Raw genomic sequence first — 25478 nt, 5'->3', positions numbered from 1 at the left:
CGGGGTGCTTGGGAGAGGGGGAGAGGGGGTGAGAGGGGCAGCTTTGGGGCAGACTCAACAGGGTGTATGAGACAGGGGGTGGGGGGGCGTCTCGACAGGGGTACTAGATTCCAAGGAAACAGTCTGTGTCTCATTATCCTTGCTCCCTGTGAGGGGCCTGGTGACGGCTCCGTTCTGCCCCCCTCTAGGTCACAGGGTTAGCACGGCCCACAGGGGTCAACTCTCCCACAAACACCTCAACCACACTAATCACCACCAACCAGACACACACTACTATCTAAACAACTAGGGGACAAAAACACCTGACCCAAACTATATTTACACATTGGGCCTCCAAACATACATATACACTGCTGTGAACAATGAGAAAAAAATAATAGGCCCATTCTCTTCCTGAAATCCTCAGCTATTGTGAATACCTGTTGCTATGACAGCTTACAGTAAATTACTGACAACAAACCCAATCATCTAGTCCCATAGTCTGAACATTGAACCAGCGCGTCAAATAAAGAGTAAACTACACTGAATTGAAACATAACAATCTATTGGCTTCAAACACATTGTAATTTACTATGTCTTGTACGTGTATATTTTCATAAGCTGCATGAGTAAATATTAAATAAATATACACTAAAACCCCTAGTACAGGAAAACAAATGAATGTATGGAAACACGCTACCCCCCCCCCCCCCCACACACACACACACTCCTAAGACCCTGAAAAAAAAAACGGTGGATATTTCACCGGATTTAGGCTTTTCTGGGCACACACAGACAACACAAATATTTACTCTCTGCTCTTCAGACTGCAAGCTGAACACGACGGCACACAAGGAGAGGGAAGGGGGAAAAGAGAGGGAGAGCAAACAGGCTGAATACAAGGAGGTTAGCGCCAACACACACACACACACACTTTTTGTGTCCTTTGGCAAACTCTTATTTTTTACTCTTGCATGAAGTACAAAAAAATTAAGAGAGGAGAAGAGAAGGAAAGAGAAGAGAAAATGTCCCCACAGGGTTTTTCTCCCTTCCTGGTGCGAGCGCGGGCCCCCGCTGAACCCCTGTGTAATTTCCAGTCCCTCAGAATTCAGGTATTAATAAAAGGACCCATGGGGAACTGCACACAATATAACCCTACAATTTCAGGCATTATGAAAGGACACCCCCAGGGGTCTTTGGCTCAAATTTCTGAAATGCAGGCATTGTAAAAAAGACACTCCAGGGGAGTTCCCCCCTCAATAGAAATCTGCTGAATTCAAAGCATTTTCGGAGCCCTGGTGGGAGCCATTACTCCCTCTGGAAGCTTTTTAAAATATATATATATATTATTTTTTTTACAAAACATGTGTTGCTGACATGTTGACAGATTGCTCAGTGAAGTGTTTAGGTGCACAAGGCGGGTCTCTTCAGAGACAGAGCACCGCACTCTGCCAGAAAAGCTCTCAGCGCCCAAAACTGGTACCATCCATATTTTATAACAGGGAGAGGAAAGTAGGCTGGGGAGAGAGAGAAAGAGAAAGGGAAGAAGAACGAGAGGAATAGAAAAAAACTAAGGGAGATGGGAACAAGGAAGAGCGAAAGAGAGGGAGGAATAGAGGGAGGGAGAACTGAAAAATGAACCCTGTGATGAAAAATGACTTCCAGTGTGCTTCACAACATCCCTCCTTCGTCTCACCCCCTTCTCCCTCTCGCCCTCTCTCCCTCCCCCTGCATGCTGTGCCCCCCTTCCATTCCCCCAATTCCCCTCTCTTATGGAGGCAGATCTCTTGCTCTCCCTAGAAAACCTGAGTTTACAACCAGCTGTGACTGCATTTGTATCTGTGCCAAGGGCTTAGTGGAGGAATCTTCAGGCCACCCTCGGGCTCCGAGCAGAGAGAGGGAGGGAAGGAGCGTGCGAGGGAGGGAGAAGGAGACAGGGGGAGAGAGATAAGAGAAAGCAGCCAAACCCAGCTAACACCAGTAAGATACCCACAGTCCAACGCATTTACTCTGTCCAACACACTCAAAATAGCGTTTACTCAATAGATAGACAAAACCACTCACATAAAAACCCCACACATACAGTACAAACACTTGTGTGTACACACATATGCACGCGGACACATGAACATGCACAGTATAGACAGAAAGGAGCCGTATGGCGATTCTGGCTCAGGTTGCAGGACTCTCATCCCAACCTCCTCTTACTATTCTCTCTCTGTTTCAACCTCTCCTTCTGTATCTTCCCCCTCCCTCCCTCACTTCTCTCGCTCGGCCTCCCTCTCTTTCTATCCTTTTCTTTCGCTCTCTCTCGCCTTCCCTTTATCTCCCTCCCTCTCAGTGGAGGAAAGTGATCTGTGGCTTTAATAAGAGCCCTGGCCTCACAGGATTCAGCTGCCGCCGTGACGACAGGCAGGAGATCGGGGCTGCTGGGGGCGGCTGGGGGCTGCTAGGGGGTGGGGGAGGACGGAAATGTATTCATGGCTTGGGGAATCTGGGGTGAGGGGGGGGTGGCACCCTAGGGATGCCCAATCACCCAGGGGCCCCCGCCTCAAAAAAACACACTCTAGCGTCTTCATTCTCCTCACTATCCTCTCTTTCAAGAAAGATTCCCTGGCAGGCTGGGGGCTCCAACACTATACCCTCGTACTGAGGAAAGGGCACAGCTGCACCCAGAGAGATAGAAAGAGGTAGAGTAAAATAGAGAGAGACGGGGGGAAATGTTTATATGATCTTAAGAAGGAAGAGAGAGAGAGAGGTAGAGTAAAATAGAGAGAGAGAGAGATAAAGTGAGCCGTAGTGAGTGTCATATTCCAGTCTGTCTGTCTCATTACCGGGGTGGTGGTACCAGGCAGACACAGGGCACAGGGCCAGAGCTCGACTTAAATATCCCAACACCCTGTACCAAACAAATACAGCCTGCGCTAGCACTTTCATTAGTCTTATGTTGTAGAATGCATGCATGTTACGCATTTGTATGTATGAGACTGAATGCGTATCTGTGTGAGAGGAAACTACACATCAACTGCAGTGTTGTTAGAAGGATGCTGAAAGAAAGTGTCATTCTCTCACTCCCCACTTTCCCCTCTCCATCTTCCTCCCTCGCTCTTTCTGAGGTGAAATATAGTGTGTGCAGTGCAGTGCTTTTCTCACTGTCGAGTCTGTAGCCCCCCTCTCACACACATACAGACCCATATACACACAAGCTCCCCCCTCCTTGTCTGTGCTCCTAGCAGCTCCTCTCCGTCTCCTGAAGGTGGGTTAATTAGTGCTCACCTTCTATTTGTATCTGACAGGCCAAGGCAACACCCCCTCTCCTGACTGACAGCTCTTTCACCCACCCACAGAGCACCGCTGTTCAGCATCAGCAGCCCTGTCACTGCCTGCCTCGAAACTCTCGCTCGCTCGCCTGTTCTCTCCCTCTACTATTCACTCCCACTCTCCCTCTATTCCTCACACTGTGTTTCCTTCAACCTTCCTTAGTCTCCGGTTTAGTCATTCAAACACAGCCTACAATATGTAGAACACGTATGATACACGTCCATTACTGTTTGTCTCAGGATTGATTTTGCAGTCGCAGATGGAAATGTGATGGAGGTCAGGTGTGAAAAGGTTGTGAGCTGATGCATTCAGTTCAGGCATGATGCTCAGCTGCAGTCCAGAGATCACCCTGGACACGTCTGTGTGTGTGTGTGTCAATGTGCCAACTCTCTACCCCCCACTTGTCCGCTGCTATGCCACATGGGTTAAAGAGAGGAGTGTGTTTGTGATGGGAGAGGGGAGGGGAGGGGGAAGTCTGCTATATATAAACCAGCCAAACTAAACGGAGGATGGCTGCATGGGGCCCCACAGAAGAGAGCGGAGGAGAGGTGGTACTGGCCGGAGGGAGAGGGGAGTCTGAATGGCCCCATTGGCTCAAACTGGTCCACTGGTTCTGTGATGGTGCCTATGGTGTCTTAACCCCAGGGCCCCTCCTGACCCCCACCGCCCCCTCCCGGGCACTCGGCTCCAGCCCAGGCCTGACAGGCTGTGGGGAGGCAGGGGGCTGAGGGGCAGGGGGCGGGGTCAGCTGTGCAGAGCCGCAGGGGAGAAAGGGGATGCAGAGGGAGGTGAGGGGTTCTCACAGCCAGAGCCAAACCTTGGCCGGTCGCTGGGCAGCGGAGCGGAGCACCGAATGTTCTCCATTTGATCTCAAGGTTTTTCAACCGCTCCTCAGGGAGCCAGTGCTCCAGATTTCTCCTCCTGTTGACTCTCCCCAGACTCTTCCTACACTATCTGTCTCTCTGACACACACACACACACACACACACACACACACACACACACACACACACACACACACACACACACATGTCAGACAGAATTAGAAATAGACAACAACAAAAATTCAAACTACAGATAACATTAAACACCAAAAACATGGCATAGGCCTATGTCTTGCGGCAAGGAAATAAAGACATCCTCTCTAACACATAAACACATACACACTGTCCTTCTGCTTCCACTCAGCTAAAACAAACATGGCCGCTCCAGAACAATCAACAGCAGCAGGAGGAAAGAGGTACTGCAGTGTGTTTTACTCTATAAACGCCCAGCCCAGGACTGGACTGGTGTGGCTTGGTGGCCAGTCTGCTCATAGCAGCTCACAGTCTGGCTGCTCACAGGGCTTCTGTACACTGGGTGGCCTATTGGTCATAAAAACATTTCAAGGGTGAAAACTAAAACAAAATCTAACGTGGCCTGTTGGGACTTTTATTAGCAGAAAATATCTGGCTGTAGAGCGAGAGCAAGAGAGCGAGCGAGAGTGGGGTCAGAGCAAAGGAGACCATTACCCCATTAGGGCTTAGAGGGTGGAGGGGGCAGGCAGGAAAACAACGTGTTGAAAAGGGGCTTGGGTGAGTTTAGAGGCGCATGGCGCAGGGTTCTGGTGTGGACGGGTGGGCGGGTGAGAGGCAGGCGCAGGGCGGGCAAGGGAGGGAGCAGAGCAGGCCTTCGGCTCGACAGGCTGTCCAAACAAAGCTCCGGCCCACCAGGCCCCTACCAACACAGCTGCACAGCCCCCTGATACAAAGACACAGTCTAGAATTACTGCCTCTTTCTGATATGCCCAGACAGGTCTGTGTGGACCCATACGCAGCACACAGGGGGATATTACAGGATTCCAGGTGAAATTCACCAGTCACACTGGTTTATGTCAGCTGTGAAATAGAATTACTCCATCACATTGTGCCTGTGGTCAGTCCCCTTGCAGTCAATATGGCCTCCCAGACCCACATGTGATCAGAGTAATATCAAATGAATGGAGCCACGTTATGAGCCTGATTTATCTGGTACTCGTCTAAACACCTGGGTCCCATCCTCTAGTCTACTGTCATCCCCACAAGATGGCCTCCCAGCTCTGACTACCACTCATACCAAGATGGCCTCCCAGCTCTGACTACCACTCATACCAAGATGGCCTCCCAGCTCTGACTACCACTCATACAAAGATGGCCTCCCAGCTCAGACTACCACTCATACCAAGATGGCCTCCCAGCTCTGACTACCACTCATACCAAGATGGCCTCCCAGCTCTGACTACCACTCATACAAAGATGGCCTCCGATTCTGTTGTTCCCTAATCAAGTGAGCATGTTGGAGCACACACACACAGACACACACAGGCAGACACACAGGCACGCACACACACACACTGGTGGCCTGTGTTCATCCCCAACAGATAGAGGGAGGCAGCATCCTGCACCACAGTCCCCCACAAGGCAGGTTCCCAGGGGTGCCACAGTGAACTTAAAAGGATTCGTCAGTGAATGTTTTTTAATTTACTGTTCTTTTCAATAATAATAATAAAGCTGAAGTCCGGGGGGAAATGCCATCCCCCCCAGTCCAAGCCTGGGATTATTCTGCAATCTCCACCACTCACTCCCTGGGGACCGTATGTTTTATCATTTCATTTCATTTGTTTCTTTTCCTCCACTCTTTCTCAGCTCAGCAACATGTAGTTCTCCCTCGACTGAGCTGAAATCACATCTCCCAGCCTTCAATCTGACAGGCAGAGCGATGGAGGGAGGAGAGGGAGGGAGGGAGTCGTCAAAGAGGAACATCAGTGTGAGACGCATCTTCTGGGTCATCCTCTGTCTATCAGCATTAGAGTAGACACCATGTAAATGCACAGTATCTAATGTCCAGGCAACCCCTGGGTCACTTATAGTCATACACCTTCCCTCCTCTCCACTGTGTTACAGTTCAGGCAATACTCCCTCTCCCTGTCTGAAAGCCCCTAGCCCCCACCCTGTCTCCCCCTCCCCCATCAAACACACACACACGTACAACTAACCTTGTGGGGACACAGAATTCCATCCCATTCAAAATCCTATTTTCCCTAACCCCGAACCCAACCCTAACCTGAAAATCTAACCTTAAACCTATTTCTAACCCTAATTCTAACCTTAACCCTAAATCCCCTAGAAATAGCATTTGACCTTGTTGGGACCAACAAAATGTCCCAAGTTGGTCAAATTTTTGTTTGTTTGCTATTCTTGTGGGGACTTAAACACATCCACACACAAACACACACACACACACACAAAAAGCACACGCTAAGGGCTGTTGTGTTAGGAGCTTGAGTGGCTCGGTCGATCGTTTTTGCACTCGTTAAGGAGCAGGCCTTGATTAATCTGCTAGGAAACAGATGCCCCTGCAGGGCGCCTTTGAGCATTTCATTAATTACACTGCTCCTAATAACGCCTATTGTGTGCGTGTGTGCCCTGTGTTAGCTTTAAACAAGTCTGTCCCTTAGGAACAATAACAACACTGGCGTTAGTGGCGTATGACTACAGCCAACTGCAGTAGGAGTCCAGAGAGGTGGGGGCGGCCCTTAGCCACTTAGAGCCAATCATGTGGCTGGACTTTAAGCAAAATCAATATAAACGTGGTCGCATATCACAGTCGTTTGGTATCAGACTTCAGAGTACTGGAAATGTGTAATGGAATGAAACTGGGACGGGTCCAAAAGGTAAGACTGGATATACCTACTAAAACAACCTCAACCCAGTCAGACAGTCATCTCAGGACACAGACACAGGTTGGATCTATATTCCATCTACCACGGTAATGCTTATGTATACACACACCTTCTTATTCTGAAAACCGCAGGCGTCTAGCTACCTGTGATGGGAGCAGTGTTTCCGCTGCATTTATTTAGCTGGGGTGCATCGCCACGGCAAAATCATTGCCACCACTGCAATTCAAATATATATAAAATAATCATAAATATATAATAAAATAAATCATAGTATATGTACCTAACTTACTTTGGATAATCTGTCTGGGTACAACACTGTTGTAAAGGTTATTTAGCTCTTTGTGCCACATTTGGCAGCCATACCGAGCCTAGCGGTTAAGAGCGTTGGGCCAGGAACCAAAATATTGCTGGTATGAATCCCCGAGCCGGCAAGGTGGAAAAATCTGCCGTTCTACCCTTGAGCAAGAAGTTAACCCCTAACAACTGCCCCCCCAAGCGCCAACGATTTGGATGACAATTAAGGCAGCCCCCGCACCGCTCTGATTCAGAGGGTGTCACGCACCCGCACTTGAGCTGTTCTTGTCTATTAATGTTCAATATTAAGTCATGTTTCATGTTTTTTGTGGGACCCAGAAAGAGGAGTGGCTGCTTTCGCAACAGCTAATGGGGATCCTAATAAAATACCAAATGACTATGGGAAAGGGGTTATTTGGTATTCTACTGTTTTAAACACTGCACAAAGTATTAGATTGATTGATCTGAAAAGTTGTATTGACCTGAGCTCCATGTCCCATAAGCATCCTGTGTTTGTAGGTGTAACCCACCCTGTGTTTGTAGGTGTAGCCCACCCTGTGTTTGTAGGTGTAACCCACCCTGTGTTTGTAGGTGTAACCCACCCTGTGTTTGGTGTAACCCACCCTGTGTTTGTAACCCACCCTGTGTTTGTAGGTGTAACCCACCCTGTGTTTGTAGGTGTAACCCACCCTGTGTTTGTAGGTGTAACCCACCCTGTGTTTGTAGGTGTAACCCACCCTGTGTTTGTAGGTGTAACCCACCCTGTGTTTGTAGGTGTAGCCCACCCTGTGTTTGTAGGTGTAACCCACCCTGTGTTTGTAGGTGTAACCCACCCTGTGTTTGTAGGTGTAACCCACCCTGTGTTTGTAGGTGTAACCCACCCTGTGTTTGTAGGTGTAACCCACCCTGTGTTTGTAGGTGTAACCCACCCTGTGTTTGTAGGTGTAACCCACCCTGTGTTTGTAGGTGTAACCCACCCTGTGTTTGTAGGTGTAACCCACCCTGTGTTTGTAGGTGTAGCCCACCCTGTGTTTGTAGGTGTAGCCCACCCTGTGTTTGTAGGTGTAACCCACCCTGTGTTTGTAGGTGTAACCCACCCTGTGTTTGTAGATGTAACCCACCCTGTGTTTGTAGGTGTAAACCACCCTGTGTTTGTAGATGTAACACCCTGTGTTTGTAGATGTAACCCACCCTGTGTTTGTAGGTGTAGCTCACCCTGTGTTTGTAGATGTAACCCACCCTGTGTTTGTAGGTGTAACCCACCCTGTGTTTGTAGGTGTAACCCACCCTGTGTTTGTAGGTGTAACCCACCCTGTGTTTGTAGGTGTAGCCCACCCTGTGTTTGTAGATGTAACTCACCCTGTGTTTGTAGATGTAACCCACCCTGTGTTTGTAGGTGTAGCCCACCCTGTGTTTGTAGGTGTAGCCCACCCTGTGTTTGTAGATGTAGCTCACCCTGTGTTTGTAGATGTAACCCACCCTGTGTTTGTAGGTGTAACCCACCCTGTGTTTGTAGGTGTAACCCACCCTGTGTTTGTAGGTGTAACCCACGCTGTGTTTGTAGGTGTAGCTCACCCTGTGTTTGTAGATGTAGCTCACCCTGTGTTTGTAGATGTAACCCACCCTGTGTTTGTAGGTGTAGCTCACCCTGTGTTTGTAGATGTAGCTCACCCTGTGTTTGTAGATGTAGCTCACCCTGTGTTTGTAGGTGTAACTCACCCTGTGTTTGTAGGTGTAGCCCACCCTGTGTTTGTAGATGTAACCCACCCAGTGTTTGTAGGTGTAACTCACCCTGTGTTTGTAGATGTAGCCCACCCTGTGTTTGTAGATGTAGCTCACCCTGTGTTTGTAGATGTAACCCACCCTGTGTTTGTAGGTGTAGCTCACCCTGTGTTTGTAGATGTAGCTCACCCTGTGTTTGTAGGTGTAACTCACCCTGTGTTTGTAGGTGTAGCCCACCTTGTGTTTGTAGATGTAACCCACCCAGTGTTTGTAGGTGTAACTCACCCTGTGTTTGTAGATGTAGCCCACCCTGTGTTTGTAGATGTAACCCACCCTGTGTTTGTAGGTGTAGCTCACCCTGTGTTTGTAGATGTAGCTCACCCTGTGTTTGTAGATGTAACCCACCCTGTGTTTGTAGGTGTAGCTCACCCTGTGTTTGTAGATGTAGCTCACCCTGTGTTTGTAGATGTAGCTAACCCTGTGTTTGTAGATGTTGCTCACCCTGTGTTTGTAGATGTAGCTCACCATGTTTGTAGATGTAGCTCACCCTGTGTTTGTAGATGTAGCTCACCCTGTGTTTGTAGATGTAGCTCACCCTGTGTTTGTAGATGTAGCTCACCCTGTGTTTGTAGATGTAGCTCACCCTGTGTTTGTAGATGTAGCTAACCCTGTGTTTGTAGATGTAGCTCACCATGTGTTTGTAGATGTAGCTCACCCTGTGTTTGTAGATGTAGCTCACCCTGTGTTTGTAGATGTAACCCACCCTGTGTTTGTAGATGTAACCCACCCTGTGTTTATAGATGTAGCTCACCCTGTGTTTGTAGATGTAACCCACCCTGTGTTTGTAGATGTAGCTCACCCTGTGTTTATAGATGTAGCTCACCCTGTGTTTATAGATGTAGCTCACCCTGTGTTTATAGATGTAGCTCACCCTGTGTTTATAGATGTAGCTCACCCTGTGTTTGTAGATGTAACCCACCCTGTGTTTGTAGATGTAACCCACCCTGTGTTTATAGATGTAGCTCACCCTGTGTTTGTAGATGTAACCCACCCTGTGTTTGTAGATGTAACCCACCCTGTGTTTATAGATGTAACCCACCCTGTGTTTGTAGATGTAGCCCACCCTGTGTTTGTAGATGTAGCTCACCCTGTGTTTGTAGATGTAGCTCACCCTGTGTTTGTAGATGTAGCTCACCCTGTGTTTGTAGATGTAGCTCACCCTGTGTTTGTAGATGTAGCTCACCCTGTGTTTGTAGATGTAGCTCACCCTGTGTTTGTAGATGTAGCTCACCCTGTGTTTGTAGGTGTAACCCACCCTGTGTTTGTAGATGTAGCTCACCCTGTGTTTGTAGATGTAGCTCACCCTGTGTTTGTAGATGTAGCTCACCCTGTGTTTATAGATGTAGCCCACCCTGTGTTTGTAGATGTAACCCACCCTGTGTTTATAGATGTAACCCACCCTGTGTTTGTAGATGTAACCCACCCTGTGTTTATAGATGTAACCGACCCTGTGTTTATAGATGTAACCCACCCTGTGTTTGTAGATGTAGCTCACCCTGTGTTTATAGATGTAGCCCACCCTGTGTTTGTAGATGTAACCCACCCTGTGTTTATAGATGTAACCCACCCTGTGTTTGTAGATGTAACCCACCCTGTGTTTATAGATGTAACCGACCCTGTGTTTATAGATGTAGCTCACCCTGTGTTTGTAGATGTAGCTCACCCTGTGTTTGTAGATGTAACCCACCCTGTGTTTGTAGATGTAGCCCACCCTGTGTTTGTAGATGTAACCCACCCTGTGTTTATAGATGTAACCGACCCTGTGTTTATAGATGTAACCCACCCTGTGTTTATAGATGTAACCCACCCTGTGTTTATAGATGTAACCCACCCTGTGTTTATAGATGTAACCCACCCTGTGTTTATAGATGTAACCCACCCTGTGTTTATAGATGTAACCGACCCTGTGTTTATAGATGTAACCCACCCTGTGTTTATAGATGTAACCCACCCTGTGTTTATAGATGTAACCGACCCTGTGTTTATAGATGTAGCCCACCCTGTGTTTATAGATGTAGCCCACCCTGTGTTTATAGATGTAACCCACCCTGTGTTTATAGATGTAACCCACCCTGTGTTTATAGATGTAGCCCACCCTGTGGATCTCTTACCTGCAGGGTGGTGGATTTATTTAAATGTTTATATAATCTCTTACCTGAAGGGTGGTATATTTATTTCAATGTGTGTATAATGTCTTACCTGAAGGGTGGTATATTTATTTCAATGTGTGTATAATCTCTTACCTGAAGGGTGGTATATTTATTTCAATGTGTGTATAATCTCTTACCTGCAGGGTGGTATATTTATTTCAATGTGTGTATAATGTCTTACCTGCAGGGTGGTATATTTATTTCAATGTGTGTATAATGTCTTACCTGAAGGGTGGTGGATTTATTTCAATGTGTGTATAATGTCTTACCTGCAGGGTGGTGGATTTATTTCAATGTGTGTATAATGTCTTACCTACAGGGTGGTGGATTTATTTCAATGTGTGTATAATGTCTTACCTGAAGGGTGGTATATTTATTTCAATGTGTGTATAATGTCTTACCTGAAGGGTGGTATATTTATTTCAATGTGTGTATAATGTCTTACCTGAAGGGTGGTATATTTATTTCAATGTGTGTATAATGTCTTACCTGAAGGGTGGTATATTTATTTCAATGTGTGTATAATCTCTTACCTGAAGGGTGGTATATTTATTTCAATGTGTGTATAATCTCTTACCTGCAGGGTGGTATATTTATTTCAATGTGTGTATAATGTCTTACCTGCAGGGTGGTGGATTTATTTCAATGTGTGTATAATGTCTTACCTGAAGGGTGGTGGATTTATTTCAATGTGTGTATAATGTCTTACCTGAAGGGTGGTATATTTATTTCAATGTGTGTATAATGTCTTACCTGAAGGGTGGTATATTTATTTCAATGTGTGTATAATGTCTTACCTGAAGGGTGGTATATTTATTTCAATGTGTGTTTAATGTCTTACCTGCAGGGCAGTGGTTGGTGCGGTGGTCAGTCAGCTCGGCCAGACACTCAAAGTCCTGCTGGCAGTTATCGCAGGTGAAGATGGACTCATCGTCCAGGTCATCGTCCCCAATGCGATCGTCATGGCTGGTGACACTGTGGTCGCCATCCTCCAGGGCTGCACGCCGCTCCTTCCTCTCCGCCTCTCGGTCTGCTACAGCAGGGACATCTAGGACAACAACGCAGAGAGAGAGACACTGAGTATCAGCATGGAACACAGACAGCTGGAACTACTGATCAACTGCAGAACCATCTGAGGTAATATATTCGTTTTTGATTGAGTCAATTTGTACCAGGAATTGACCCGGACAAACATTATTTCAGGTTCATCTCATACTGAAGATGTCTTCGCTCACATTATCTGTGTGTGCACCTTCTAATAGAGGGTATATGTGAGGTGGCATCTGAAGGAGGTACGAGGACTTAGGACTCTGGAGGGACAAGGCTCATGACAGCCTATGTGCCCACATTGCCACTCATGGCACACAGTGAGGACTGAGGAGGACCAGTGGTAAAATCTGCTCCGCAGTCCTTCCTCCACCATTGTGGCTCCATTTTCACACCATATTATCACATTAAACGGTCTGTTCCAAAAGGACTGCACTGAAGACTGAGGAGGGAGGGAGAAGGGGATGGGGAGAGGGAGGGGGGAAGAGAGCGAGAGAGGGATTGAGAGAAAGAAGGGAACGTGAGTACAGAAGAAGAGGGAGGTAAAGGGAAAGAGGGAGTGAGTGTGGTTTTGCTGGCTGGCTCCCTAAGGCTCCACATCCTCTCTAATCATGGTGGACTTGTGCAATCAGAGGAGAGTAGGAGGAGGCCATTCCTGCGCTCCACAGCTCTGATCAGCTCTAATTTGGCAGTGCCCACTGCCCAGCACTCTGCCTGCCACTCTGCTTCTAGTAATGGGCTCTGACCCACGGGTGGGTTAGGCCTGGCCCCAGCCAACTGCAGCCCAACACTGAAGCCCCACAGCACAGCCTAGGTGTTAGGTAGGTGGTGTTGGGGAGAGAGAGAGAGATGTGGGGGTCTGGTCTGGATCAAATAGATAGATACTGGCGGTGGAGGTGTTCCAATTCCACACTCGTCCTCTCGGGGAGAGGTGTGGAGGGTGGATGGAGGGATAGATGGGCGTTTAGGGGGGAGAGGAGGGGGAGGGAGGGTTACGGCCATCTGTCCAGTGGTGAAAGCACCGTCTGGACAGGGAGGAGAGTAGCCCCTAACTGATGCTACACGGACACAGTCTACACTGCTATTACAAAGACACGGGCGCCTTACACACAGACTACACATCTAGACATAAACATATCCGCACGTTCATTGACATGCGCCTTAAATAAACAATATTTCATATTAGCAGTCAAACACAAGCAAATTAATTCACAATCAAACAATAAAAACACAAACACACACACACACAAACCCTCATTCCCCCAGGTGCCCTCATGCCAGAGGTATGGCTACTGTCAACTCCAGTACATGCCAGCACAACCTGCTACCATGACAACGAGGGAGGAGCCAGACGGGACCTTGCTCTGCCCCTTCTCCTTCCCTCTACTCCACAGGGCTCAGAGAGATGGATGGGGCTCGGCAGGAGGAAGAGGAGAGGATGAGAGTGCCTGGCACGGTTGGGAGGGTGTTTGGTGTAGGGGGGCGCCCCATGCCATCCAGCACGCCCTCCCCAGCCCCCCGTCACCCCCGCTCTGCAGCATCCCCCCTCCCCTCCAGTAAGTGTTTCCAATCTCTGAGGGAGGAGGGGGTCTCAGGAGGGGGTCCGGCGCACACTTCATTTAGAGGCCTGCTACACAGTGCTGCTGCCTCCGTCATTAGGCCTCCCTGGATGTGCCTGCTACTGGGGAAGATTGATACGGCTGTGGCGCGCGCCCCAGCTGTACCCACTGCAGCTCAAGCAGTGGCCCTGATAAACACAGAGCACACTATTTATCTGGAGGGAGGAGAGAAGACGAGAGGGAGGCTGGGGGGAGCAGGTGGGGGAATGTGGTGGTGGTGGTGTGTGTGTACATATGTACATATGTGTGTGTATGTCGCTGCAGGATAATGGTCCTGATTGGAGGAGATTCGTTTTCAGAAGAGGTGACATACCAGTTGACGTAAACAAAGAGAGCTGGTTTCTCTACCAAGTTTAGACCACACCACTGGAATATGAGTCACAATGGATGGCGAGGGGTTTATAGCTACACTACAGACACAGACGCAAAGACAAACTTTGGCACCATGAATATACAGAGCAGCTATAGTCTAACGTTATCATCCATACAGCAACACTGCCCTCAGAGGCAAAGACAAAAAATACACTACAAAATCACCCAACCACAGTCAGCATGCACATGCTTACAGCCACACACGTACACACAAAGAACTAGATGTGCCATAATGTGTGCTGAGGTCATTACTAATAAGGCTCTGCAGAGTCGTTTGAGAGTGTTTTCAAACATAATTCAATTTGAGGGGAGGAAACCGAAATGAAATGAGGGCTTACGTTGGAAGTGGTGTCCAAGGGAATTAATGATTTCTAAATGGCCATTCAGAAGAACAAGGCCTCTTTATGCCCCCAGGTATATTCTTAGAGCCCATATTTCTCACCCAGAAAGCCTACTTTCTTCCTACCTGTCTGATAGGTTGGAGAGCCAAATATGCACAGCTGTCAATATTTTATGCAACGACAGCACTGCTAAGGTTCAGTTTTCCTCTGCCACTAATAAACAGCAGTGTTCCTAGATGTCATGTAGCAAACAAAAATTGCATGCATGTGTGAGGTCAATAACACTCTTAGAAAAAAAGGTGCTATCTAGAACCTAAAAGGGTTCTTCGGTTATCCCCATAGCATAGCCCTTTGAAGAACCATTTCTGGTTCCATGTAGAACCGTTTTGGTTCAAGGTAGAACCTTTTTGGGTTCCATGTAGAAACCCTTTCCAGAGAGGGTTCTTCATGGAACCCAAAAGGGTTCTATCTGGAACCAAACATGGTTCAAAACAACAAAAACACCTACCTGATAACTCATTGGTGGTCTCCTGAAGACAGTTTCAACTGACCCCATTACCTTCTTCAATACTCCTCTCTCAATTCCTCACTCTATTCCTCGCTCTCTACTTTTGCTTGCATTTAAGTTAGTTTTATCACTAATTTATAGTCCACTCCTAGCTGCACCCCCTCCCCAGTCTCCCGTCCAGAGTAGGAACACTTAATGAGGGCCTGGGGCTCCCAGAGGTGGGGGTGGGGGGGCGGGGGGGCGTTGGGGGAGCGCTAGGGACACTGGCAGGATCTGTGTGGCGGGCAGCAACAGTCCCAGCAGCACACGTCACGTCTCCCTGTGCCAGCTGGAGCTCCGGTCCCCCACTCTGCAGAGTGCCATTATCTCTGAGTCACAGACTGTCCCCACGCCAAGAGGGCGACCAAAACAGACACAAACGTACACTCTCTCACAAAAACACATACTATCACACACTCACAAGCACAGTCAGATAAAAACACACACACACACACACGGCAGGTAGAGGTGTTGGGCCAGTAACCAAACGGTTTCTAGTTTGAATCCCAGAGCTGACAATGTGAAAAATCTGCCAATGTGCCCTTGAGCACGGCACTTGTTCCAGGGTAGCCGTTGATAATGGCAGACGCAGGCTGTGACCCCCACACTACGTGTGAAATAGGACAAATATAAGCACCCACAAAATTATTGTATTATTATAAACACATTAAGATACTCACAAAGCGTGCACCCAAACACACACATCCACAAATACACACTTGCGAAAAAATCTGTGTGTGTGTGTGTGTGTGTGTGTGTGTGTGTGTGTGTGTGTGTGTTTATGAGAGGGAGGATGGTGTCTAATGCTTGCAGATAATGCCCATCTCTCTCTCTCCCTCCCTCTAACAGACATGTTTGTGTGGGGTAATTAGATGAAGACAAGTGAATTAACAGAATCCACAGAGCAGTGGTGTTGCCGAGGAGAGGCCCCGCCTTGCTGGGACCCGCTAATTATCGCTCGTTAGGTTGATATGTTTTTTGTCCCCCTGTTTTAACGGTGCAAAGCTCCAACATGAGATCTGGGAAATAATTAGGTGCTGAGCGATGTGGGCTTAATGGACACCGCCAGGCATGCGACGGGGGAGACACCACAAGACAAAGGCAACGGCAATGACCAAGAGTGTCTTTCAGTCTTCTTCATTTTCTCTCCCCATCTCTTTCACTCCACCATCAGAGTCCAGCTATCACCATCCTAGAGTTACAATGAGGAGGGTGAATTAGTGGGCACGTAAAGCAATCTATTCTCACTACTTTGGAAAAAATACCAACTAAAATATCAGTCAAATGGTTGGGAATTTTTCATAGATGCTCCCTCCCCTCCACTCAACCTGCTCAGAACCAAAACCAACAGTGCCTTTTGAATTTTGACATTTAAAGTGAAACTTGTTACGATCCCCCTGGCTAGATCCAGCCCCAGCCTTCTGCTCTGCCCTGACCTCTGGAGGCAGTATCCTATTACTCACACAGTACTGTGGGCACGCAACAGAAGTACAGTAATACACAGAGGGAGAACACAGGCAAACGGAAGGGGAATACACAGTCACTTTAATGGAGTCCTCAGTGACCCAGAGCGAGCGAGAAACTGTATGGGCCTAGCAGTTTTAGCACAGAACCCCCTCCTGAGTCAGATCTAGATGTTGGAGCGTTGCTGTGAGCCAAGACAGAGGCCTGTTTGGGACACGATCGCGCTGAGAGAGGCGTAAATCTGCAGGACACCTGGCCCTGGGTCAGCCAAACATGGCCGGAACGCCACCACACTGCCATCCCTGCCCAGCCTGCAGCCTGGGAGCTGGAAAAATACGAGCTCCAAGTTCCACCAGTCCAGTGTTTTTATAAAAAACAACTAGAGTACAAGGCTGCCTTTCAACTCTCTACAGCACACACACTTATACACACACACCTTCAAACGAAACCCGAGGCAGCCAAGTGAAGTATAACATGGATTGGCTGCAAATAGCTCTAGCTGGAGTATGTTTGAGAGGAGATTCAGAAGGAATGCACCACTTTACTGAGAGCATGAGTCAGGAAGGCTACAGCAGATAGATGGCAACAGCAGATAGATATTATGGGATATTCTGAATTAAGTTTGAGGTGCATACCATTGTATTCACTCTGCCTGGTAAATTCTTTCAAAAAGAATGCCAGGACTATTTCCTGAGTGAAAACAACATGTTTTTGTTAGGGACATTCAGTGTGCCCAAGGCAAGTGACTCTCACTGTAAAGGAAAACACGTAACACCTTGTGCACTTTAAAAAGCAACCTCTAATCACTGTGGAAGATTTACTGGGTTTACAGCGTGAGAAAAGTTCATTTGAACAATGTATGGATCTGTAAACCTCCTGAACTGGCCAATAGGCTTCACGTCCACTGTCAGGTGCATACAGTATCGGTACTAACAAAAGGTCACTGAGCAGGTGCATCTGGATGCGGCCGCATTGCCTCTATCTCTCTGGGGAGCCCTCTCCTTCTACCAGTAAACAGGGGGACCTATTTAAAGCAGGCCTCTCTCCACAGCTACACTGTCCTCTGGCAACTGTGTTTTCACAATAAGGGTGCCCCCAGGGAGCCAGCAGAGGCTGTGTACCAGGCTCAGATTGTGTTTCTACCCAAACCCCCACCCCCCCAGAGAGGCAGGGAGGCAGGGGAGCACAGCACCCAACACCATCGCCTTCACCCAGAGAGGATGATGAAAACCAACAGGCGTCATGGAAGGAAGAGAGCAAATTAAATCACACAAACAGCCTGACAGCTGCTCACCAATGCCATCACCTGTTCCAGCCTGTGGCTTCGCACACGAACACACACACACACGCTAGCACGTATCTCCACTTCAAACATTAAAACTGTTTTCCTGTCGTTGCCTTACATCATACTTTTCCTATTGCGATGACACCATAGTGTTCCTATAGTGGTGACACCATACTGTTCCTATAGCGATGACACCATACTGTTCCTATAGCGGTGACACCATACTGTTCCTATAGCGGTGACACCATACTGTTCCTATAGTGGTGACACCATACTGTTCCGATAGTGGTGACACCATACTGTTCCTATAGTGGTGACACCATACTGTTCTTATAGTGGTGACACCATACTGTTCCTATAGTGGTGACACCATACTGTTCCTATAGTGGTGACACCATACTGTTCCTATAGTGGTGACACCATACTGTTCCTATAGTGGTGACACCATACTGTTCCTATAGCGGTGACACCATACTGTTCCTATAGTGGTGACACCATACTGTTCCTATAGTGATGACACCATACTGTTCCTATAGCGATGACACCATACTGTTCTTATAGTGGTGACACCATACTGTTCCTATAGTGGTGACACCATACTGTTCCTGTAGCGGTGACACCATACTGTTCCTATAGTGGTGACACCATACTGTTCCTCTAGTGATGACACCATACTGTTCCTATAGCGATGACACCATACTGTTCCTATAGCGATGACACCATACTGTTCCTATAGTGATGACACCATACTGTTCCTATAGTGATGACACCATACTGTTCCTGTAGCGATGACACCATACTGTTCCTGTAGCGGTGACACCATACTGTTCCTATAGCGGTGACACCATACTGTTCCTATAGTGATGACACCATACTGTTCCTATAGCGATGACACCATACTGTTCCTATAGCGATGACACCATACTGTTCCTATAGTGATGACACCATACTGTTCCTATAGTGATGACACCATACTGTTCCTGTAGCGATGACACCATACTGTTCCTGTAGCGGTGACACCATACTGTTCCTATAGCGGTGACACCATACTGTGGAGGTTCAATAGTGAGTTTACAACACCCACAGCCCAATGGTGTAATCAAAAGACAGTACAGTATGAATATAGGCAGAAACTGCTTCTCCAATAGAAAATCCCTGATCACACTTGTAGGCGATGTCATGGCAACGTTGGCTAGCTGAGCTCATGCGCAGAAACCCGTCATCGGGTCTTGCGCTGAACTGCGCCTGTGCCGGCCGGCCAAATCAAAGGCCTTCCTTCGAGATAAATATGCTTTTGACGAGGTTGGCGTAATAACGTTTAACTACGAATCTAGGTTGTGCCTTTAGATTTCTTGAAAATGTAAGGAAGAACTTTTCACTTCTCTCAATGACTTCCCAAACCCCAGCCTGGTCTGTTTTGCAAGCGTTCCCAGAAGTCTCACGATGTTGCGCCGCTGGGTTTAGAAACTCTGTGGTGTGATGGCTGGAAAAACAGCCCTTCTCATTGGTGTCGCTGATGCAACACCCAGCCAAAGGCTAAAGGAGAAAAAATCTAATTCAGCTCCATTACAGCCCCTTATCGGCCCTATGCTCAGGGATATGAGATGTCTTTTTCCACCCTGAATCACAGTCCACATGGACAGAGTGCAGTGTGTTTGTTTGATTGTGTATGTAAGGGGAGGTCAGAGAGAAACCTTTGCCTCACTAAATTCAGCCTAGAAGACAGCCAGTAGAATGTGCGTAACCGTGGTGTTTCCTATCTGTGTGTGTGTGTGTGTGTGTGTGTGTGTGTGTGTGTGTGTGTGTGTGTGTGTGTGTGTGTGTGTGTGTGTGTGTGTGTGTGTGTGTGTGTGTGTGTGTGTGTGTGTGTGTGTGTGTGTGAAATCTAAGCACACACAGCGAGGCAGGACTGGCTTTCCAACAGGAAGCCTGCAAAACAAGGCTGAACTTCACAGCTCCGGTGGCACTTATTAAAAACATCACCACTAACGGCCCCTCCTCCTTCTCCTCCCTCTCCTCAACCCACAGAAATGACAAACGTCTGTAACCCTCTCCAAAAACTCACCCTCTGTCCCCCTTTCCCCCCTCCCTCTCTCTCACTCCATCTCACTCATCCTCTCCCTGCTTTCCTCTCCACCCCCTCCCTCCCTCCAGTGTCAGTCCTGGCTCGTTTTCTGCATTTTCTCCCCTCTGGGCCAGAGAGGGACGGGTTGTTTTTCTCTCTGAGGGAGGCTGGGGTGGAGGGATGGATGTGGAGGGGGGGCAGGCACCTCCGGCCAATACCCCTGTGGGACAGACCAAAGGGACCTTTGGATGTCCTTAGGGGTACGCAGGCAGGGGGGGGTGGGGCTGTTTGGCTCTTCCCTGGGTCTCCCCCCCAACCTCCCCCTGCTGCTCTTTCCAAACTTAACACACATTTTCCAGAGAAGGGGGAAAAGATTTGAATTTAATACCAAGAAAAGCCTGCCGGTGTCCTTGTCGACATCATCTCCTAGGGAATAAAGGGAAGGAAGATGTTTTATCTTTTTAAATAAGAAATGGCGAGCAGCCCCCCTGAGCCTGAACACAGGAGCACAAACACACACAGGAGAGAAGTGATAGAGAAAAGAGAGGGAACGAGAGAAAAAGGAAATTGAAATGTCTATTATTTTTTAACAAATGTGAGTGTAATTTTTACTGTGAATTTTTGGGATTTATTTTACTTTTGTTTATTATCTATTTCACTTGCTTTGGCAATGTAAACATGTGTTTCCCATGCCAATAAAGCCCTTCATTTGAATTGAAATAGGAGAGAGGGAGGACAGACAGACAGACAGACAGACAGACAGACAGACAGACAGACAGACAGACAGACAGACAGACAGACAGACAGACAGACAGACAGACAGACAGACAGACAGACAGACAGACAGACAGACAGACAGACAGACAGACAGACAGACAGACAGACAGACAGACAGACAGACAGACAGACAGACAGACAGACAGACAGACAGACAGACAGACAGACAGACAGACAGACAGACAGACAGACAGACAGACAGACAGACAGACAGACAGACAGACAGACAGACAGACAGATAGATAGATAGATAGATAGATAGATAGATAGATAGATAGATAGATAGATAGATAGATAGATAGATAGATAGATAGATAGATAGATAGATAGATAGATAGATAGATAGATAGATAGATAGATAGATAGATAGATAGATAGATAGATAGATAGATAGATAGATAGATAGATAGATAGATAGATAGATAGATAGATAGATAGATAGATAGATAGATAGATAACGTGTGTGTGGGGAAGAGGTGAAGAGAAATAGCAGGGAGGAAGAGAGCAGAGCTAGAGTGAGAGCACTGGGACTCCGCTTCCTGCTGTATCTCACACACACAGCACTTTCCAGCCACCCAGGACCTCAGTCAGCACCCCCGCAGCAGCAACAACCCCTGCCCCCCGAGGGGGGTTAACAAAGGGCTGGGGTCTGGGGGGGCACGTCATCACACCCCAGGGCCTCACTTTCCATTTCCCCTCCCAGAAGAACTGACAGAGTGAGGGAGGGCAGAGAGAGAGAGAGAGAGAGAGAGAGCACCGTTTAGATATAGAACATCTACAATAAGACAAGTACTATTCCCCTCCATAATGTTACACTGCAGGCTGATTCAGACTAGAGTATGGCCAACATGTCACCATCACCAAAAGCAGCCACCATCCTCATACAGTGTTCTGTAAAATGGAACCATTTGTCTGTGGCATTATCTCCAGGTAGGCCCTGATACAGCCATACCAATGACTCCATGTAGGGTGCTACGGTGGACCTGCACTGCATGTCAAACCATTGAAGTGGGCGCCATGATTTAACCAAAGGAACCCTTAAATTAATTTGAACAAAATGATCTTGATTGCATTCACCATGAGGCTATTTGGGCCCATCATGAACCCATCTTACTGCTGTGCTGTAGGCCCTATGTGAATAGCTGGAGAGAGCAGGCTGGGAGGGAGGACAGGGACGTTGATTCAGTGCAACTACTTTACCACCAAAACCTCAAACAGGATGTGAGACCAGTGGAGCGCCAGAGCCCTGCCTGCCAGGTCTGGACATCAGCCTCCTGAGTCTTGTGAAAAGCTCTCGCTCCATACCTCCCTCTTTCATTCCCCTCTCCCTGCGCCCCTCCCAGCAGAACATTATGGGCCATGTGGAATTGATATTATAGATTCCTATTCAGTGGGTTGTATGGTGGGAGAGTTGGAATGTGACATACAGTATAGAATCTAATCCAGGTGGCGGACCTGCCTGCCTGGCTGCACACTTCCAATAACAAAGATGATACCTGTTTGGGCGGACGATGAATCCCAGTTCCCTGCAAACTCTGACGACTCGCCTTCTTCCACCGCTAGAGAGAGAGAGAGAGAGAGAGGATGCTTAGAAATACATACAGTATCTGTCGGATTAAATCCTTTGGTTATTTGGTTTATCTGACTCCACATATGACCATGCCTTAAAAACACAAAGGTAGACATCAAAGTAAGTGTTCAAATCAATCATTAGCTCGGTGATTGTGACTGTGACTGTGTGCCTGTAAATGCGCTCTCTGTGTTTTGTTTTTGTGTTTGTTTTTGTGTACTAATTTCAGAAGTGAAATACACTGTATGTAACAACAACAACCAGATCAGAACAGGGACATGTGATGAAGGTTTTCCTGGGCACTGCAGAGGAAGGAAGCTCCGCTGGCACACAAACAGGAAATGACAGTAGTCAGGACACAATGAGGACTTCCTCCCTCCCTCCTCCTCAGAGGTGGTCAGAGTGGACTCCTCACCTCCTCACCAGACCAGTTAACACTGTATTTCATACTCCCCTACAAAGCCAAGGGCAACAGTCTCAGTTTTCCTTTCTACAACCATCCCATGTTCATTTCATGAGTGCGATCCAGAGATCCAGTGCTGGGACCAGTGTGTAGGCCAGAAGGCCCAGTCCAGACTCCAAATTCAGAGAGGACTGACCTTGTTGCTGATGGCCTAGAGCTAAAACCCAGCAGGCTTCCAAACCCCGGGAAGACCGGGGTCAACTCTGCTCCATAACATCTCTCTCCATCGCTCCCATCCTCTCTATTTCTCATTCTCTTCCCTGAGGTAGGCAGGACTCTGTTCAAGATGAAGCACTGCCATTTGGCAGCTCACTCTCTCGACAGTGTCTTTCAGTAGTACCTTTTCACCATTAATGGAGTATTCCCATAGTACAGGAGACTCAGAGGCCATATTTCTATTTTTCCATCCTAGGTTAGTGAGTTACCTGTCTGGGTGTTTCTGAGGAGAGATAACTCTTCAGGCATGTTTGTGGGAAACTATGGGCTGGATCAGGATCATGGTCCCATTAGGACTGTGGTATGGGCCCACACTGCTCTTAGATCCTCCTAGAGGACTGTTACTGAGCTTGAGGTGTTTTCAGAAAGTATATAATTTGTCAAGCCTTCCAATACCAACGACTGTAGAAGTCTAGAGAAAGTTGACCTGAGGTCTTCTTTAAATAGGTCTAGCCTGCAGTGGAATTGTTCATTCCTGAAGACACTGCTTTCCCAGTGCAGGAAGAAAACCGCTAAATTACACCCAATCAGGGCTCCACTCATCTTCCATTTAGCGCTTCATTAGAGGGGAAATAGTGGAGTGTAGTCAGGCAGAGAGGAGAGCAGAGCAGGGTAGAGGAGAGAAGGTGGGATGGTGCTTTATAGAAACACAACTACCCAGTACTACTGTGCTAAGTTAACCTGCAGGCAACAGCACACAACAACCCCGTACACGCACACAACTCTCCACACAGCTCCCAAGCTAAAACAAGTGAAGCTCGGAGCACTACCAGACCCCAGCCTCCCACTCAGAGCTACAGTGTACTGGGAGGAATACAGCAAAACTATCCATCTCTGATGGGAACCGGACAGGATCCTTAACCACTTTAAAACCTCAATTAGATTGTGGAGAAAACACAGACATGTATTGATCGGCCTGGGCTTTCTTGGAATTATTTCTCACTAAATGTTGCCATATTTTTGTTTTTACCTTACTGAGATTGCATAAATCAGTCATTGGGTGGAGTTCAGAGGAAATGCAGATACTCACACTAAATGGGGTATCAGTCTACTCAATAGCCAAGATATTTTTACAAGCTTGTCATACAAACAAATAGCCATACACAAGATATCATACAACCAAACAGCCATACACAAGATATCATACAACCAAACAGCCATACACAAGATATCATACAACCAAACAGCCAGACACAAGATATCATACAACCAAACAGCCATACACAAGATATCATACAACCAAACAGCCATACACAAGATATCATACAACCAAACAGCCATACACAAGATATCATACAACCAAACAGCCATACACAAGCTATCATACAACCAAACAGCCATACACAAGATATCATACAACCAAACAGCCATACACAAGATATCATACAACCAAACAGCCAGACACAAGATATCATACAACCAAACAGCCATACACAAGATATCATACAACCAAACAGCCATACACAAGATATCATACAACCAAACAGCCTGACACAAGATATCATACAACCAAACAGCCATACACAAGATATCATACAACCAAACAGCCATACACTGAGTATTGTTGCTATGGAGAGGCAGGGTAAGGGAGTGGTAGGGAGGGGTGCGGGGTAAGGGCAGTTCTGGGTCTTGGCCCTAAAGATGTGGACCACAGGATGGGATACAGACGTTTCCCGGAGTGATGGGTCCTGGGTGAGACGAACCCCACACTCCTAGGAACACATTCTGAAAGGAGTCGGTGGAGGATAGAGACAGACCTCACACCACGATTACCAGGCAGCCAAACAAAGCAAGAGAAACAGACAGAAAAAGCAGGGGGAAGATAAAGAAAACGGTCATTAGAAAGAGATTCCATTCTATTAAAAGACACCATTCTAATAAAAGCATATTTGTGATTTAACTGTGGGGAAATGCTCGTCTTCATTAGCAGAGCGGATATATTTATTTCCAGATTTCCTCCTCCTGCCTTTGTCCCATGTGTACCGAGTAGGGCTGCACGATATATCGGTGAACATATCGGAATCGGACGATGCAAAACCAATGTCAAAGCTGACGTGCATACCTATACAACGTATGACGTAATGAAGCCACGTAAGATTTAGAGCTACATGTGCTTGTTGAGCAGTCAACAAGTTGAGCAGTCATTTGAAAGAGTAAGAACATTTCAGAGAGACAACTAAGGCGAAATTCATTAACGTCAAGATAATACAATTAATTGCCCTTGACAACCAACCGTTCTATGTCATGGGTGATGTTGGCTTTTGCCGACTGGTCGAGCACCAGTACACACTACCAAGTGCGCTATTTATGTTGCCCTACCGGAGTTACACAGTAACGGCGTAACTGCGTCACTGCTAACACGCGTTAGATAAGCTTGTCATTTGACACGTCAAATAACACAGTTCTATTATAGAATGTTGTGTGTTCTGAATTTGCACATGCAAGCTAAGCACCACCACTACTATCAGTAGCATGGTCAAAGCTGT

At 47.4% G+C, this 25478-nt stretch overlaps 1 protein-coding gene across 1 annotated transcript in view; it reads right to left on the bottom strand.

Moving 5' to 3' along the window:
• The window catches only part of LOC112252320 (zinc finger protein 423), a 163772-nt gene that overhangs the window by 118908 nt on the left and 19386 nt on the right, over positions 1 to 25478 (bottom strand). Inside the window, exons 2-3 of the mRNA XM_024423440.2 lie at positions 22240 to 22302; positions 12068 to 12274 (exon numbers count right to left, since the gene is read on the bottom strand). Of these exons, the coding sequence (XP_024279208.1) occupies positions 12068 to 12274; positions 22240 to 22302 (270 nt within the window). The remainder of the gene's footprint in view (positions 1 to 12067; positions 12275 to 22239; positions 22303 to 25478) is intronic.

Source organism: Oncorhynchus tshawytscha, linkage group LG06, assembly GCF_018296145.1.
Source record: "Oncorhynchus tshawytscha isolate Ot180627B linkage group LG06, Otsh_v2.0, whole genome shotgun sequence".
Taxonomy (NCBI): Eukaryota; Metazoa; Chordata; class Actinopteri; order Salmoniformes; family Salmonidae; genus Oncorhynchus; species Oncorhynchus tshawytscha.
This window is presented reverse-complemented; position numbering and strand designations above follow the sequence as displayed.